At 36.5% G+C, this 17,930-nt stretch overlaps 4 protein-coding genes and 1 pseudogene across 4 annotated transcripts; 1 reads left to right on the forward strand and 4 right to left on the reverse strand.

Moving 5' to 3' along the window:
- Nucleotides 1-2,090: 2,090 nt before the first annotated feature.
- On the reverse strand, nt 2,091-3,201 carry LOC121802271 (cytosolic sulfotransferase 5-like). The gene has a single exon (XM_042201899.1). It carries the CDS (start codon nt 3,150-3,152, stop codon nt 2,190-2,192), a length of 963 nt encoding a protein of 320 aa, XP_042057833.1. The 5' UTR covers nt 3,153-3,201; the 3' UTR covers nt 2,091-2,189.
- Nucleotides 3,202-3,884: 683 nt separating this feature from the next.
- LOC121804713 (proline-rich protein 4-like) lies at nt 3,885-6,401 on the forward strand. Its single transcript, XM_042204348.1, has 2 exons — nt 3,885-5,248; nt 5,332-6,401. Exons 1-2 carry the CDS (start codon nt 5,092-5,094, stop codon nt 6,111-6,113), a joined length of 939 nt encoding a protein of 312 aa, XP_042060282.1. The 5' UTR covers nt 3,885-5,091; the 3' UTR covers nt 6,114-6,401.
- A 130-nt stretch (nt 6,402-6,531) lies between these two features.
- On the reverse strand, nt 6,532-8,834 carry LOC121804714 (U3 small nucleolar ribonucleoprotein protein IMP3-like). The gene is made up of 4 exons (XM_042204349.1): nt 8,638-8,834; nt 8,454-8,561; nt 7,558-7,632; nt 6,532-6,997 (listed from the first exon to the last, which is right to left on the reverse strand). Exons 1-4 carry the CDS (start codon nt 8,769-8,771, stop codon nt 6,766-6,768), a joined length of 549 nt encoding a protein of 182 aa, XP_042060283.1. The 5' UTR covers nt 8,772-8,834; the 3' UTR covers nt 6,532-6,765.
- Nucleotides 8,835-9,970: 1,136 nt separating this feature from the next.
- LOC121804712 lies at nt 9,971-14,062 on the reverse strand (annotated as a pseudogene).
- A 460-nt stretch (nt 14,063-14,522) lies between these two features.
- Nucleotides 14,523-17,846, reverse strand: LOC121801797 (transcription factor BIM3-like). The gene is made up of 7 exons (XM_042201208.1): nt 17,648-17,846; nt 17,496-17,574; nt 17,097-17,166; nt 16,892-16,987; nt 15,968-16,356; nt 15,326-15,455; nt 14,523-15,016 (listed from the first exon to the last, which is right to left on the reverse strand). Exons 1-7 carry the CDS (start codon nt 17,706-17,708, stop codon nt 14,918-14,920), a joined length of 924 nt encoding a protein of 307 aa, XP_042057142.1. The 5' UTR covers nt 17,709-17,846; the 3' UTR covers nt 14,523-14,917.
- Nucleotides 17,847-17,930: the final 84 nt, after the last annotated feature.

Genomic DNA, 17,930 nt, shown 5'->3' on the forward strand with positions numbered 1-17,930 from the left:
ATATCAGAAGCGTCTCCATTTTAGTGTAGGGAGGGAGGAGGAACATTCCTTTATTAATTTATTGAATAGTGAAACTTATTTTTCTATTTTTTATAACTTGATTAGTAACAATGCTTGATTATAGACCTGGGCTGTAACGAATAATGCTTATTTATTTTATTATATTTGCACATGTACGTTTATAACGTTTATTCTTAATTGGTTATTATTGCCTTCTTTTGTTGTCGGCATCAGTCCTGCTGTTCCTGGCATTTCTACAATTCTATGTATCTTTACAGCCGTTGATTTCATCGTTTTTCTATTACTGTGTATATTTTGACTCTTGTTCTAGTGCTTGCTAGTTGGTAGTAGTATCTTTTTTAAATGAGCTTTTTTGTAAGGCATAAAAAAGAGAATAAAAACGGGAAAGTATTTAAAAGATAATATTTTATAATAAAAGATGGCAGCAGCAAGCATTGATGCTATTATGGAGTTCACGTGAGGACAAACTTTATCTTTCCAAAAAGAATGATTATAAAAGTACAGAAGCTTCCCAGCTCCTTCCATGCTACAGTACTACTATCAATTACTACAAACTAAGCACCAAAGGTACAGTCAGAGATTCGAAGGTCTCTTTCACGTAGAACACGATATGTCACAAGGAAGTTACTGTATTATTTTCAAATTAAAAAATTACACTTTAATACTCCCCCTATATGTGTCCTACTTTCATGAGCCGAGCTAGGATTATAAATGAAAAGAGGCAAAATTATACTATGAGAAAATTTAAGAATTAGAGGAGCAAATATAAGGAAAATTAAAAAATTTGCAAAATTAGACAATAGAATAGTATAGTTAAACATATTGGAGGAGGGGCATTTGCCCCATCCTCTTATAAGGTGGCTCCGCCTCTGCCTACTTTGACTTGACACATATTTTAAGAAATGTAAAAGAAATTGAGTTGAAAAAGTTAGTGATATGTGGTTCTCACTTTTATATACTCCTGCGTCCACGAAAAATAGATAAGATTGTGAATGACACAAGTTTTAATGTGTAATTGATAAAGTAAGAGAAAGATAGCAAAAGTAAGATAGAGAGAAGGTAGTGAAATGAGTGTTAGTGGACATTTAGAATGATGTGTATGGTTAGTATTGGTTGAAAACCTTCCTTTTTTGAACTTAGTCTATTTTTTGTGGACGGACCAAAATGACAAAACTTATCTATTTTTCATAAACGGGGGTATTAATTTTATAATATATTATGAGTGTAAAATGGGGTAAACATTTGTGAGGTCCAAAACAAAAAAAAATAGTAAAGTAAGACAATTAATACAGGATGGACCTAAATGAAAATTAGGACACATAATAGTGGACAAAGGGATTACTATTTCTGTCGACTTTTCAATGCAAATATTTTAAATTATAGTACACTCCTCTTTTCATTCCATAAATTAAACACAATCAAAATTTTATACTTTGGTCTCTTTCTATATTTTGTAAGTACCTCTAATGAGGTCAACCTCATTCTATATTGACAATATTCTTCTATCTCTCGTATATTTAATTTTACCATTTTCTTATTAACACACGTATCATCCTCAAAGTCCATATTTTTATAGGACGAGGTAGTAGTACTAATATACAATTACAATTAGTTCTTTCGCTCTACAAGTAGGAAAATTAATAAAAGTATTCCAAAATTTAATTTTCGGTCATAAAAATGTAGTAGCTCATAAGAAAATACAAATTTTTAAAAAAACTTTTAGTAACAGAAAATTGTTGCTTTAATAATGTAGTACTACTAGTTTCGTTAAATTTCATAGCGGCATCTCTCACAAGTCACAAGCCATGAAATCTTTTCATGACGATAAATTGAACCGTTAGACATTTTCGTTATCTCTATTTAACCCTTATGTTATGTACGGCTAAGGACATTATTATTAGGATATGATCAGGAATTCAAATATATATTTTCAATAAAATGTCAATATGGTGTAGGTATTAAAACTAAACAAATAGTACTAGTAATTACATGTGCTACAAACATGACATCTTTTTTTGTAGGAGAAGGTATAGAAATATAGTACAGTACTTTGAATTAAAGAAAGCAAATTAACACAATAGTGAACACAATCTTATTATATAGTCCAAGACAAACAAACAAAATGCAAAGACATAAAATTAACATGAAAGTACAAGTGATAATTAAAATCAAATCCCATAGTGAAAACCAGAAGCATGAAACTTAAGTTTAGTAACATGATCAATCTTCCTTATCATATCATCTCCAAGGCAGCTCAAATGATCCCCAACTTCACCCCTCCTAAAGAATGAATTATACGGCAACGGGAACCCGCTGTCGGGAAGCTCACTGGACTTGTTAACCTCTTGATTGCTCAAAACCTCAAAGCTGCAAAGCCTTACTATCTTCTCAACTTTCTCCTCTCCATTTTCTCCTACAAATGGACACCCCAAAAACTCACCAATTCTTCTCACATGACTCCTCGTATCTTCCTTGAGCTCTTCATAAGTCACAAACAACACTTTCTGAGGCCTTCTTATGCTCTCTTCCCTGTACCCCATCACATGATCGTAGTAGGGCCCGAACGGGACCACCCCATCGCAGAACTGATCCACGGCAGCCTCCAGTTCCCACGGATCATCCTCAAAATCCTTGGATTTCTGCAGAAAATGCCACAGGGAAACGAGGGTGTCTTTAGGGTTTCGAGTTACGTACACGATTTTACAGTCGCATGAATTAAGGAGGTGTTGAAGAATCTGATGAGGCGCGTGTGTGGCCATGATTCTGCCTTGCTTGGCAACATCATCGTTGAGGGGGGTTTGTTTTCGGACGTAGAGATTTGTCTCGAGGGAGGGGATGAGCTCCTGCGGGTGGTTGAGGGTCAAAACGGCGTCGTCTTGAGGGGAAGATCGGTGAGTGATTGAGTAGAGAAGGGCTTTGAGCCATGTGGTTCCGGTTTTGGGGAAAGAGGCTAAGATGACATCTGTTGGGAGTGGTTTGAATGTTTCTATCACTTCTTTTGTTGTTTCTAGGTATGTTTTTGTGAACCAGAAGCCCTGAAATTCATAAAGGGATTCATGAATACACCATCTCTGTTTTTCAGGGGATGAGTTGAGCTCATTGTGTTTGGTGTCAGGATTTGTGGCTTCCATTTTACTTTTGGAATCTCAAGTGTTATAAGTTGGGCAATATATAGAACCAGCATTTGAGAACTAGTAGCCCAATATTAATTAAATAAAGATAAATGATTATATATTGATACTAACATGCATGCGACAACATAATTACATCATTCCTGATATTTTTCATAGTACCTTCTGTTAGGAATTTAAGTGTCTATATATAGTATATATAACAGCAAGGTTTTGAGTTATATTTATTATTTTGCCAGCTACAATGCCTCTCTTTTTTTGGTCGACTTAAAGAGGCACACTGCATCAGCCCTGCCAAGGTCGCCGAGCAATGATGAAATATCAAATTTGAGGTGAACTCGTTATCTCCCTTGTCAAATTTGGTGCGTGGTCGACGTGTCATCTTAATTACTTACTCCTATTACATTTAATTTTATGTATATGGTTTTCTCAAAAAAAAAAAATTATGTATATGGTTTTTGAAAAATAATTTAAATTGAGAAAGTTATACTCCATCTGTCCCATTAAATATGAAACGTTTTCCTTTTTGGATTGTCCCATTAAAAATAAAACGTTTCCTAAAATGGAAACAACTCTATCTCTACTTTTTCATTTCTCTTACTTTACTCTCTCTTCACTAACACACAAAACAACACTATATAAAATTCTGTGCCGATTCCCAAATGTTGTATATTTAATGGGACGGAGGGAGTAGTATGTAATTTAAAGTTTGTTGAGCATATGTTATAGTAATAGATACATATATCTACATCGTTATAAATTTATAACATTGAATCTCACGAGAATTGGGACATTATGATAGCTGAAATGGAAAAATAGGACAAACTTTCAGGGACAGAGGGAGTAATACAATTTCATGTGACGTCAAGCCTAGTCGTTCTATATTTTAATCATATGATTGCCATTTAGTCTTAATTTGAGTGTAAGATATTGTTCATTTTTATAATAACTCCATATGTGTGGAGAATTTTTTGATGCTAAATGTCAAACCCAACTAAGATTCCAAGATTACATGAAAGGACTTGAATTGCAGATTTATAATATTAGGTAAATGGTATTGGAGAAAAGAAAAATAATCTAAAAACCAGCAATTAAACTAAATCAATCAAAGCCCTAATTATGTATGCCATATGTGTTGATGATTTTCGTGGATGTGTCTTTACTCATGAGAATGGGTCATTAGTAATAGTTGCAATTTTTTTCTGACTGTCGACTCTTCGATTTCAATTTGTACTTGCAAAATCTTTTATGTACCATTATCTTTGCAATCTAGTAAAAATATGCATATTCCTACAATGTTTTATAAGCTCATATCATCTTTACTATTTATCATAATTCCTGAGGTTAATGCCTAAGCCAAAGGTCTCAGGTTCGAGTCCTCCGTGGCGTGACCTTTAAATTTTAAGTTATTTAACCATACAAAAAAAATAATTATATGGAAAGTTCACATATACATATAATTAAGCAGAAATTGCAAAAATTAAAATAATATGCATTTTTGTAAAAGGCGCATCACATACATATTACTCCTATCATGACAAAAAAGAGATAAGGAGTTGATATAAAGGCAGGAAAGAGATGAGAAAACCATGCAAATGACGCATCTCTGCAATTCAGTTTGTGGCACCTCTCTCTCGTGAACCAACTGCGACCTCAACTGCCCTTTCACCTAATTCTCACCCAGAATAATACCTCCACACACACACACACAGAGAGAGAGAGAGAATCTCTCATGCAGTTATAGTTAGTTCGATCTCTGTGTCTGTCTACTACCTAGGAAAAAATGCTGCTAGTTTGCAGTTCACTTGTTTTTTCATGATTGACATTAAGAGTAGCCTTCTTCTTTCCTAGTATAAAAAGGTTCCACAAAACTCCCACTTCTCATCTCCAAACAAACAAAACAAAGGAAGGAAAACAGATTTTACATACCTTTTCAAGAATGTCTTGGTTTTGGACGATAATGTTTCTAAGTTTTGCAATCATCAACAATTCAGAGTCTAGACTTCACAAGCCATCTGCTGTTGTGGTTGGGACAGTCTACTGCGACACATGTTTCCAGCAGAATCTACCAAAAGCCAACCACTACTTCATTCCAGGTTTAGTTTCTTCATATGCTATTTCTAAGTTATGTTCATGTTACTTACAGATGAACCCGGTTCTAACATTTTCCGCCCCTCAGGTGCATCTGTCACCGTAGAATGCAAGGACGCAAGATCAGGAAAGAGGTTCCGGAAACAAGTTAAAACAGACAGCCATGGAGAATTCAAAGTGCACCTCCCTTTCCCTGTCAGCAAACATACCACCAAAATCAGAGGATGTTCTGTGAGACTAATTAGCAGTAATAAACCATATTGTGCTGTAGCAGCTTCTACAACTTCTTCAGAACTTCATTTCAAGTCAAGAAAAGATGGGACACATGTTTTTTCTGCAGGGTTTTTCACATTCAGGCCACTCAAACAACCACAAGTATGTAATGAGAAGCCAAGCATCACTAATTTCAATAAATTATCGAATCCTAGTGATCCAGAATTTGTACCACCAGTTCAAGATCAACCATCCTTTGGCAGCTTCCTCCCACCTCTGCCTCGACTACCACCACTGCCGCAGCTTCCCCGCCTACCACCACTGCCCGGAATCCCATTTCTGCCACCAGCACTACCTAGAAAGCAAGCAGCAACTAATGTACCAAATATAATTCCTCCAAGCCCTCTTCTGTTACCACCTATTACAATTCCTAAGATACTTCCTTCCCCTGTGCAGTCAATTATCCCTCCTCTTTTACCTTCACCCAGTCCACCACCACCATTGTTCAACCTGCCCCCTATTCCTGGTTTAATTCCGTCTCCACCTCCACCACCACCTCCAGTCCAGCTGCCCTCATTTCCTTTCCAGCCAACCCCTGGTTTTCCTGGAGTGCCTCCTGCTAAGGTTGCTGCACTATCAGAAACAAGCTCTCCTTGATTTTAATTTAACATAGCTGCAATGTATGATAATCGCATAGCCGTACACTCACCCTTGAACCTTCAACTTCGCACATTTTATAATAGTGTACCATTTCCTATCAAAAGTGTCTTTACCACAGGGTATTAGATTTTGACTTAGCAATGTCTGCAGAACACAAGAAGAGAATGGAAAATCTGTACCTCACAAGAGATGCTATCCAAGTGATACGTTTTAGCAGTAGCCAGAAATTGTTTGTTTCCATTGGTTTTCCTGGTTACTAATGATAATAATTCATAATTTCTTGAATTATTTGCTTAACAAGATACACACACAAATGAACAATTTCTGTCTCGATTCTATAACAGCACAAAAGAGATGCATTTAACCTAATATCTAGATTCTTTAAAATAGATAAAACTGTCTTGAGTACTCAAAATTCAAGAGAAAAAAAAGGAAATCAATATTTCAATTACCTCTGGATTGAGAAACAAGTAAAAAAACACCACTTTCTATCAATACATAAAACTAATAAGGGGTCGACTTCTTTTTAATTAGAACTGAGCAAGCCAAAACAACAAAAATCACTATAGCAGAGCATACAATACTTAGGAAATCAATGAGTTCCAAATGATTGGTAATATTGGGGTCTACACGGGCATATTTGCAGTATTTAGTTCATCGCATCATAGTCATCCAGTTTATCATTGTACTCCAAGACCTTCCTTCTTATCTTCGATGTATCTACCCATGTTATAAAGTCTTCCATATTTCTTGTTACAAGAAACGCTGGATCGGTGATGGTATCAGGTCCTACTCGAATATGTCCTTGTTCAATATAAGTAACTGATTCTTTCAAGTGCTCCGCAAACTTCAATCTGACCAAGACAGTGGCAAGCCTACGTCTGAAGAAAGAAGACACCAATAAAGCATTGTTAGCATTATCAATATTTCCTCTGCTTGTTGAGAGCTTTCTACTGTTAGATTCACTATGTCAACATTAGTGCTACTCCAAAGCCATTGTTTGTTATTTTCTACAAGCATTAACCATCAGAAAACTAGATTCAAAACCCAACAAGATTTTCATGAGGAAAACCTGTGGAGAAGAATCATCTGCAGTAAGATTCTGATAGAATAATTGTGACAAAATGTATTTGGCTAATAAGCACCGGGACAGGTACTAAATACGAATATGATATGATACAGGCTAAAAATACGTCCATTTCTAAAAAACCAAGATACAAATACATCCAAAATAAGTATATATGTTGATAACACTTTAATACAATCCAGTGTCCTGGGCATCCCCTAAGCATTTGGGAAGGTTGGTAGTAGTAGTAGTAGTAGTAGTAGTAGTAGTAGTATTCGACTTCTTATGCCAATTAAAATTGTGGAGCATATTACACTAAAGGATTTATTGATACAGAACACCACATAAATGTGTTGCATTTTCACCCTCACTTACCGACAAAAGGATGACACAGAGAGGCGCTCACACAGAGCCAAACTTTTACGAGATGGTATAACACCCATGTTGTACCTATATCACAAAAATATCGATAAATAAGACGCCAATAACATAAACTGAAACAATCTTTCTTCAGTGCTACTGTGCAATGTATTACAACGCAGAAGTTTAAAGAAACAGTGATAACAGATCAGAGCACCCTTCCAATAACAGAAGAATAAGTAGCTATATCATGCAAGATAATTTTTGATAAATCACTAAAATCATGCAAGTGAGCATGTCATAAGTACCCATAGGCAATTCATCTATAAAATATCAGCATCTTTACTTTACTCTGCAATTGGCTTTCAGCCTATCACTTAGGGAGTATATGGCTTCTTATTCATATTATCAACATCCATGTGTAATCCTGTGTGATACATATCAAAATTCCTCAGGAAAGACAACTTCCTTTACCAAACCAGAGGAAGAACATATGAAATGCCTGTTACTTCTACTTGTTTCACACTTTCACTAATATTAACCTGATATTGTTCAATAATTTATATTGTTTCCTCTAACTTTTCCTATAGCAGGGACAAAATAAGAATTTATCTGCCAGGCCAATAAACCGAGGCAAATTACTACAGAGTAAGTTGGGTGTCTTATAAGTATCGAAGAGGATCTAAAATTGCAAGGGATCTCAAAAAAAGATAAATTTACTTTAAGATGTCTCCGAAAGGCACCGAAAGAATTTGTTAGTCTTAGCATTTTGAAGCAAATTTACGCATTCATATTGAACTGCACCGTTGTTAAAAATCTTAAATAAAGACTGAATTACACAAACCAATATCTAAACAACACAATCAAATGCGGAGGTGGTCAAAAAACAAACTTCCATTTACAATACTTACAGTTTTTCAAGAAGGTTATCAGTCATCTCAATTCGATAAGGATCTCGCGCATCCATCTGTTTAAGTATGCTGACCAGCTTCTGCACTGTTCTACACAAACGTGAATACCTGAAAGAAAGAAGGAAAAAGTTATCGACAAATTTCTTACCGATCCAAATACGTAAAATATGATAAATGATTTTACTTTTTGTAATCGTCTCTGCCAGTAACGTGGTAACGATGCATTACTAGATTTTCCCTCTGCCCTCCTTCTCTCTTCCATTCTAAAAAGTTAACCTTTTTTAGCAATTTCTTCTCGTGAAACTTTAGCTTCCTCATCTTCTAGGAGAGAGACGAGTATGGGAGCAGTATACAAACAAAGATAAACCTGTGATAAAACCCTAGAAATTAAGAATTTCAACTGTGATTTTCGATTTAGTTTCTATCGGTATTTGGCGAAGCCCTACTAAGTTCAGGGCTCAGTACAGCCCAGGCCCATGTGTGAAGCGGCTCGGACTGAATCAGACTTTTATTAATATTTCTGGGCCAGTCCAGCCCACTAATAACACAAAATTCATTATCTAATGCTGAAAAAATTAAGCGCGAGAGCTAAACTAGGCATATGCCAAAATCTAACTGAATTAGGCGATGAAACACTAAACAAATCAATTTACAAGAAAAACGGCTTCCTCATTTCTTTAACTAAAAATGAAACTAACAAGTATTTTGAAACTCAAAAACTGACTTGAACATTGGAAAGAAAATCAAACTAGAAAATACTAGTACTAGAAACAAATTGCAAACAACATGAACATACCAAAGCACCAAACCAATATATTTTGTTTAGTTTCTCCTTCAAGTTTTCAAACAAGATTTGCCCAAAAACACTAAACAACCAAGCACAACAAGAATAAAAAAAAATACTACTCCCCTCATCCGCCATTAGGAGTCCATGTTTACCAATTTAGTTTGTATTAGGAGTCGCGATTCAATTTTACTATAAACGGTAGTTATGCCCCACATTCCACTAACTCATTCCACTATAAAAAAGAGTTTCACATTCCACTATTTTTTTTACCCATTTTTCTTTATATTTTAAAGACTTATGCCAAATTCAAATGAAACTCTTAATGCGGAACTTAGGGAGCAATAAAGATAAGTTCACAACAATTTTAAAAAATCTACACGGCCACAACAATAACCAAAATAAATATTTAAACCCTTAAAATGTACACCAAATATGTTCCTAAACAACCCCAACAATCCTAACTAAGAAGCTAGCTAAGATGTTGGAAGAAAGTATCACACAAAGTTAATAACAAGATAGAACAATAAATACTTCAAATTCTTATAACTACTTCACCACATGGTGTTAATGTCTTGGCTTTCTTAAAAATGAAACTTCTTTTCAAAGAAGAGAGAAAATATGTTCGAGAGAAATAATACTAAAAGCTAATAGTTGAATAGTTAGAAGTGCTATTTAAAGAGTTAATCTCATAAATGGTTACTAAATTATAGTGTTGTGACGCAATCTTATGATAACCCACATTAATAATAACCGATAACTTAATCTGGACCATATAATCTTGAGATCTAGTGGCTACAATTAATCCCTCATTTTCATTAATTTTTAAATGAAAATGGTAATAATGCTCAAGTATCAAAAATAAAAAAATAATCCTAAGCTTATACGTACTATTTTTCTTCGATAAAATCAACATGCTCGTCGGCCCCTTTGCAGGAAAGGAAGATTTCACCACTTTCATGGCTCACTGTCGCTGATATTCTCTTCCATTAGCTATTAAACTCAAGTAGATACAAAAGCTTATACTCTCTTTACATACAATGCGATACATACACACACAAACACAAACTAATGCAGCATTGTATATACCTCTCATCACCTCCATTCTAGAGATATGATGTACTTCTTCAACAAGACAACAACCGCAGCAGATTGTATTCTTTGACAAAACCTGAACCCAAACTCTCTAGTTGCAATAGAAAACACCCCTTCTAGGGCGACTCAGCTTCATGTGCTGTTTTCCCTTCAACTGGAATCCCCATGTAGCAAAGAGCCATCACCTTAAAAACTAAAAAACATCAACATATCCCACCACATTATTTACACCTATGAATCGACATCTTGTCCATCGATCTCCCCATCTCTGAAGTTAAACCCCTTGATCATGCGCTCCTTCTCATAGACCGAGATCCTCGAATTCCTGCCATTTCCACCATCACCCTCATTGCAACCTAAGCATCCCTTCTCTATGATGCCATCTGCCGTGAATAGATCAAACACTCAACGCTCCTCGCAGATGAATTAGAGCCATCCAAACTAAACCTATGCCTCTCCACATCAAATGTTCATCCTTCTAGAATCTGCTAGATCAACCTGAGTCACCTCACCGCCACATGAAATCCCTTCAATTGAACACCGCCACATGAAATCCCTTCAATTGAACACTTCCTGAACTCCATCTGATTGCAGGTCAAGGTTTCTTTCTTGTCCTACAGGATCATCTCAGCCTGCTCACGGCCTTCCTCAATGCCTCATCATACAATGAATCAGACTCATTTTAGAATTTTGCATACTCGCCATTCTTTTTATTGCTTTCACTGGATTCTTCGATTTCTGGGATCAGATGACATTTCAGAGTCAAAACAGAATCAGTTAGGCACATAGAAAAGCACTTTAGAATGCAGAACATTGCTGCAGGAAATAAGTACATCATCAATTCATCAATTAGATAAGAAAGGAAACTGGCAACCTCTATGCACAGGTTCTCCCTACATCAGTCAACAATAAAATCTATCTCTGTTTACTGTACCTTTCTTGTCTGTGTCGCTAGATTTATCAAGGTCCTCTTAAGCAAGTTTGCAGATCATATCAAGGACCTTGCGGATGTGTTTTTTCTTAATCATTTTCAAGATGTTGTGGTGTTGTAATGTTTCTCTTAATACATTAAGCAGCAAGGTGTCAGAAATCAGAATCAACAAGACCCTGGTCACATGCACAACTACTGGTCAGGACAGGTCCCATAGCGCGATTGCAACTTATTAGAACAAAATTTAAGGAGACAAAATTACCAGCGGTTTTCAGATACTTAGGCAGAAGTTATCGAAATTATCTGAGATAAAGACCCGTCTCAGATAACCTACATGGTGTTTCCAAATCTAATATTTCACGCTCAACTGAATTGAGATGAATGGTCATTTCTTCTGAGTACTCTTCTGAACAAATTAGAAACTAGAATTCGCCATGTGACAATCTCTGGTGTAAACCCACGGGCAACTCCTAGATCTAAGAGAGCACAAGCGTCCCAAAACAAGCCTTCTTTACAGTAAGAACCTATCAAGATATTATAAGTGACGGCGTCCGGGCAGACACCCTTACTTTCCAAAATTTCAAACAACTTATAAGCTTCTTTAATCCGACGCATCTTGCACAAACCACTTATCAGAGTGTTATAGGTGACTATGTCGGGTTTCAGTCCACTGTAAACCATCTCTCTAAGGACGTCGAATGCATTCTGTATCTTACCAGCTCTGCATAAACTACTTATCAGTATATTGCAAGATAAGCTACTTGCAGCGACTCCCTTTCTCAACATTTCTTCAAAGAGGCCCATAGCTTTATCAACAGCCCCATCTTCACAAAGTGCTTTAATGAGGCTAGAATACGTGAACTCATCTAGAGCACATCCTCGGAACAACATATCATTTACAAGCTTAAACGCTTCTTGCAGAGCCCTCTTCCTCAAGGAAGCATGAATCAGTATATTGTAGGTTACGGTATTAGCTATGACGCCATCTAGGAACATATCCCTATAAACACATAGAGCCTCTTCCATCTTGTCAATCTTAGTTAGCCCGCATATTAAAGAATTGAATGTAAAAATATCAGCTTTACATCCTCTGCTCAGCATGCTGTGGTACAGCTCAAATGCCTCTTCTACTCGTCTGTCCCTACAAAACGCAGAGATTAGACAATTATATCCAACTGTGTTTAGGGAAAGACCCTTACGTGACATCTCGTCCATAATATCTTCAGCTTCCCTCAAGAGACCTTTCTTGCAGAAACCATCAATTAGAGTGGTATAAGTTATCAAATTTGGCTCAAAACCCTTGAGCGACATCTCTTCAACTAATTGATGAGCGGAGAATAATAAACCCTTCTTGGAAAGCCCTTGAATAAGAATGTTGTAAGTATAGATATCTGGATGTAAACCAGCAGTAACCATATTCTCGTCCAATAAAGCTTTTGCTTCTTCAAAACAATCATTCATGACATATCCACTAATCAACGTATTGTATAGGATAACATTAGGATTTGGCACTTTCTTCAACAGTGCCCTGGCTTCATCCACTCGACCTGTTTTGCACAACCCTTGCAATAAAACACCACAAGTTATTTTATCAGGGGAAAACCCCCGGATAAGCATCCGATCAACTAGTTTAGCAGCCTCGTGAACACGAAGAGCACGGCAAAGGGCAATTATGACATCATTAAATGTATTTACATCAGGTGTACAGCCCATAAGAAACATCTCTTCCAACAACTTCAAAGCATCATCAATTCTATTATTAACAGATGACGCATGTATCAATGTCTGGTACACTACTGAGTTTGGTACACGCCCATGCTTTGTCATGTCCCTGAGAAGGGAGCATGCAGAGTCAACTTCATTCCCCATACAAAGCGCTTGCATCACTCTGCCAAACGTAAACACAGTAGGAGAGATACCCCTGCTCAGCATATCATAAATGACGTTGGGGGCAATTTTGGGACAATTACCTGCCAACAGAACATCCAAGACGATGTTATAAGATTTGAATGTAGGTTCATAACAGAACAAATTCCTCATATCAAAGAGCAACCTGGTCGATTGACCGGGCAGACCAGCTCTTCCATAATGTCTCATGAAACAACTCCATTGATGTGGGCACATCCAACGGGAGCTGCAGCAATTTATTCAGCTGAAATGGAGTAATGCTTGTGAACGACTTCCGGAGCTCCTCCAGGTCAAAAGGTTTAAGTAATCTCTCCCATTCATTCTCAGATTCCATCTCAGGAGGATCAATAGCATTATTATGAATACTTCCATAAACACCACTCGGATAACATGAAGCTATATAAACTTTGGGGAATATGTGAAGCTTCTGAAAATCACATAAACTTGTTTTTAATCTCAACATGACTCTAGAGAGCCGCTTCGGAACTCTTAATTCGATTATTTATTGGACCAGTGTAGCAGAATGGCAATAATTCTCAATTTCAGGTTGCAGCAGTAAATACCTTAATATAAGATGGGAATAAATCAAGCTTGATAGATAAAATCCCATTTAAACAGAGCACGAGCGTGACCAATTTACCTCTAATGGCTGAATTTCTACATGAATACAATGACGGAACCGGGAGGAGTAGGCCAGCAGCCGCTGTCGTGTGGCAGGGGGCTGGGTGTCTGTGGCTGGCGAGTACAGCCCAGCAGGGGGCGAAAACGCGGTGGCGCGGGAGGCCGGAGTGTTGTAGGGCGGCGGGAAGAGGGGCAATTACAAATTTGCGATTTGGGATTCGGGATTTCTGAGAACGTTGGTATCTCCCTCCATTTGTGTTTCTTTTTCGATTCAAGCTGTTTGTAATTTTTGGTGACACATAATTTAATAAATTGATTTTTTTATATTTAATTAAAAATTTTGATATTTGAATATTTAATATAGAAAGAATAAAGTCATAGAAAAAAAGTAAACTAAACGAGAATAAAATTTTGACTAATCTAAAATTGGTACTAAACATATTTGTGTTTTATGATTTCGGTGTAGAATACTATGTTTGGTATCTTTGTGTCCTAACTTCAGAAATTGGTCCATTTTTGACAAGTTTTTACGCAATCATAAAAAACTCACTGTCAAATATAATTAAGTCATTTTTTTATCCAATTAATATAATAATCCATTTTTGGTATGTATGTAATGTTTGGAACTAATTTGGTGAATCTGTACTTATTAGAATAATTTGATTTGTTTTACATTAACAAGGTTGCACTTCAATTGCATTTGTAAAAGAAATAGGAAGGAGTATTTGGATGGCCTTGTGGAATACACATGTGCTGCTTTGATTGATGGGAAAATAAATGATCTAATTTGGATAGAACATACAAATCTAACCGAACCAAGAGGATCATCGTTAATAGAACAAATATCGATAGCTACTACCACCAGTCTAGTTTCTCCCTTGCTGGAAGAAATCATATATCTGCGCACTCTAAATTTCACAGCTACTTCGTTACCATAAAATTAAATTCAAAACCCACCTTTAGCTTGCAAGGATGAAGTCTCTCAACAGAAATACTAAATGAAGCTGCGGAGATGCCTAGCAAAGCATAGTCGAGTACAATGGTCCATGCTTTTGGATGGATGTAAGAACATCTTGCTCCCTCACAAATGAAATGGAACAAAAATTGTAGCATCTCAAAGTTACTCTAGGTGTCGTCACCTCTCAACCTTTTTGGAGGGTGCTCATAATCCTTCCCAGCATTTTTAGAAGATCGGTAGCAGAGACTGGAGGCATTTTCTTGACCCTGCATTGAATTGAGAAGCCATTATGCATCAGGATGGGTCGTAAACACAGGGGAGGGTTTACCCCTATGGTGAACACAAAAAAGGGAAAAAACAAGCAGCTTGAGATTTGCACCATTCAGATATAAAAAACTGCTGTATCACAGAAACATGATAACTATAATTATGTTCTACTCTCTATACTGTTATAGTGGATTTGTACGGTTAGAGGATAGTCGCAGGGCTTATGTATGATAAAACTGCAAGAGCATGCAGAAAAGAACAAGGGAGCATAATCCAATTGTAAATGAGAAGAATAGAGAGGGAGGAACCTTGATAGAGAATACGGGATTGGTATTATTGCTGGGAGTTTGTTTTCCAACGTCCAGCTGCACGGAAATGTTGGTTTGGGACAAATCAACTCCTGACGACTGTAGTGAACATTTTAAGCAATTCAACAACCTGTTAAACACCACAAGTTCCACATTAGTTTGATAAACTTGTGCAGTGGGAGATCTTCTAACCAAATTGAAGAGTGTTGAAGTTCAAGTTTATGTTTAGAGGGCATTATTAATAATTAAGCTCAATAGCACAGTAAAAATGAAACAGGCAATATACAAGTACATATAACTTCTCAAACATCAAAATCTCAGTTCCACTTAGTTATCATGGTTCAATTACGAAGATATAAAATTACAGATATACTTATACTAACTCTTCTAAGAGCATCTGTGTTTGTAACTCAAACATCTTATCAATGTTTATTGCTTAATGAAACGACAATATCATTGTAATATGATCAACACAGCATAACTAATGATTTTCTATGACATGATAGTTTCTGTTCAATTTTGTTTAACAGTCCAGGTCCATCAAATCCTCTATAAACAAATATAATGTGCATGTATGGTATACAATCTACCATCACACATATCAACTGGTAATTTCTTATTGCAATCTTAGCCAATGCTTACCCTTGAGAGTAGACATTTGAGATACTAGCTTCATCACTCTCACTCTTCAGTTCTTCCCCATTTGAGGAGTATACAGGAACCGAACAATCATCTGCACATGACCTACCCTGCCAAAAGTTTAATTGGTTCGCTTCAGTAAAAGATCCTTGGGGCTGGCCAGGCAAACTCTCAAATATAGCTGCTGGAAGTGGCATGGCCATAGTAGGAGCTTGTGTTGCCATGGGTGGGTTATCTGTTGATTTATATAAGGTAGCTCCAGTTAAGTCAGATTCCACTGGGTTCTGCACATTACTTAGCAGGGCTGGATGAACATCGTCTTCGTGACCATAAAAGTTTCTTTCAAATTGAGTCTGGTCGACGAAGCTTGCATCTGGCCCAGAATTAATTCTCTGTCATAAATATGAGAAGTCACCACCAATAAAATATAAACCTTGATCCCACAACAGATTGAAGTTGGCACCTTGTCCATAGTTTGACTTTGGTAGCTAAGAAGACAATAATATAATAATAGTATGTAATATAATCTGTAACCCACTTTTTCAACCAATCCACCCACTAAAGAAATTGTGTTACTGACAAAATTGGAATTAGCATCAGAAATAAAAAAGCCAACTCTATCAAATAGCAATATGCTGCTATTAACCAGAAAATGTTACAAACCCTGTGCTTTTGCTTTTATAAGGATTGAACATATCACAAGGGTATCAAAAATAAAAGTAGACAAAACCAGAAATATATATCAGTTAAACTACAAGAAAACCTGTGGCATGTACAAGAAAGTTTTGTTGGACAGCCAATCTGCTACATTTCCATTTTTTAAAACTCAACAGGTATGATGTGATCCTATGGGGGAGGGAGTAGATTCGAAAGCATATAATTTATAATTGTATGGAAAAAAAATGCATAAAAGCATGTAAATTTTACCAGAGGCAAACACTTTGTGGACTCCAAGCTCCAACCTTGACAAGAGCCCTCGTACACCTGCAACTTCTCCTGTAAAAACTGGATATACTGTATAACCTGTATGAGAATGGACTTATCAGAATTTATACACAAACAGTGCAACTTAGGAAACAGAGTACTGCCTACTAAATGACAAGAAAAGGAGGGAGTAAATGACATAGCTAACCTCCAATAGAAACGAAGCTTTATCTCTTTTTTGATCATTTTCAGGTATCAGGTCCCTCAAAATTTGAAATCTGCAACATATAAACTTTTTTCATCATGCCAAGCCTCAAGAATCTTAATCTAAGTTTGCTCTTGCATAGTTTATCTTCTCAACACAATGGATATACGAATTTCAATTTCCCAGAAAACTTTATGAACTACATTATCCCACTAACAATTCATGAACACAATAAAAACTCAAGAAATAGGGCAAAAACATACTGCACTTAGAATTCCAATTGGCACACGAATAAGACATGAAATTGTCGGAAAAACACAAACAAAAACAATCCCAACAACCCTAGCTGCTGCGGCAAATATGAAAAGGAAAAGAAGGGGAAAGAAAGAGTTGAACTCCTGCCTTTGATTGATTTTACTCCTCCTGCGTTGCTCCGTCTCTGAATGTTTGGAACGTAGCTTCTGACCAGCTATTTTATAGTCTGCTGAAATTAGAAATTAGAGAGAGAAGAGATACAAAATTAGAATAAACAGACGGAGCAGAGGCAGAGATACCTGTTGGAGAAGAGCTATCGTTAGTTTCATCGTCATCTAGGTGGCTCGCACTTCTTCCCATTTCCAAAATTCTTCTTCGTGAGTGAGGAGAGATTAAGAAGCAAACGCCGCCGGTGGTCGGTTAAGCTTTCGTTAAACGGCGCCACTCATTTATTTGTCTCCTCTTTTGCTGGCTCTCGTGCTTTGGGCTTTCTGTTTTGGGCTTTCTTCTTTCGACCCAAATTCCCGATTATCATATTTTCTCTGTTATTATAAAAAATATTACAATTGACGTTGACCTTTT

The sequence above is a fragment of the Salvia splendens genome, chromosome 5 (assembly GCF_004379255.2).
Source record: "Salvia splendens isolate huo1 chromosome 5, SspV2, whole genome shotgun sequence".
In the NCBI taxonomy this organism is placed as follows: domain Eukaryota; kingdom Viridiplantae; phylum Streptophyta; class Magnoliopsida; order Lamiales; family Lamiaceae; genus Salvia; species Salvia splendens.

What these genes read in the sequence shown, in the direction of transcription:
- LOC121801797 (XM_042201208.1), bottom strand. Translation starts at nt 17,708, where the DNA reads ATGGGAAGAAGTGCGAGCCACCTAGATGACGATGAAACTAACGATAGC. An exon ending in CGATAGCTCTTCTCCAACAG is followed by an intron (nt 17,575 to 17,647) that starts GTATCTCTGCCT and finishes TAATTTCAGCAG; the next exon opens with ACTATAAAATAGCTGGTCAG. An exon ending in AAGCTTCGTTTCTATTGGAG is followed by an intron (nt 16,988 to 17,096) that starts GTTAGCTATGTC and finishes ATTCTCATACAG; the next exon opens with GTTATACAGTATATCCAGTT.
- LOC121804713 (XM_042204348.1), top strand. Translation starts at nt 5,092, where the DNA reads ATGTCTTGGTTTTGGACGATAATGTTTCTAAGTTTTGCAATCATCAAC. An exon ending in CAACCACTACTTCATTCCAG is followed by an intron (nt 5,249 to 5,331) that starts GTTTAGTTTCTT and finishes TCCGCCCCTCAG; the next exon opens with GTGCATCTGTCACCGTAGAA.
- LOC121802271 (XM_042201899.1), bottom strand. Translation starts at nt 3,152, where the DNA reads ATGGAAGCCACAAATCCTGACACCAAACACAATGAGCTCAACTCATCC.
- LOC121804714 (XM_042204349.1), bottom strand. Translation starts at nt 8,771, where the DNA reads ATGAGGAAGCTAAAGTTTCACGAGAAGAAATTGCTAAAAAAGGTTAAC. An exon ending in GATAACCTTCTTGAAAAACT is followed by an intron (nt 7,633 to 8,453) that starts GTAAGTATTGTA and finishes TTTGTGATATAG; the next exon opens with GTACAACATGGGTGTTATAC. An exon ending in TCTGTGTCATCCTTTTGTCG is followed by an intron (nt 6,998 to 7,557) that starts GTAAGTGAGGGT and finishes TTCTTTCTTCAG; the next exon opens with ACGTAGGCTTGCCACTGTCT.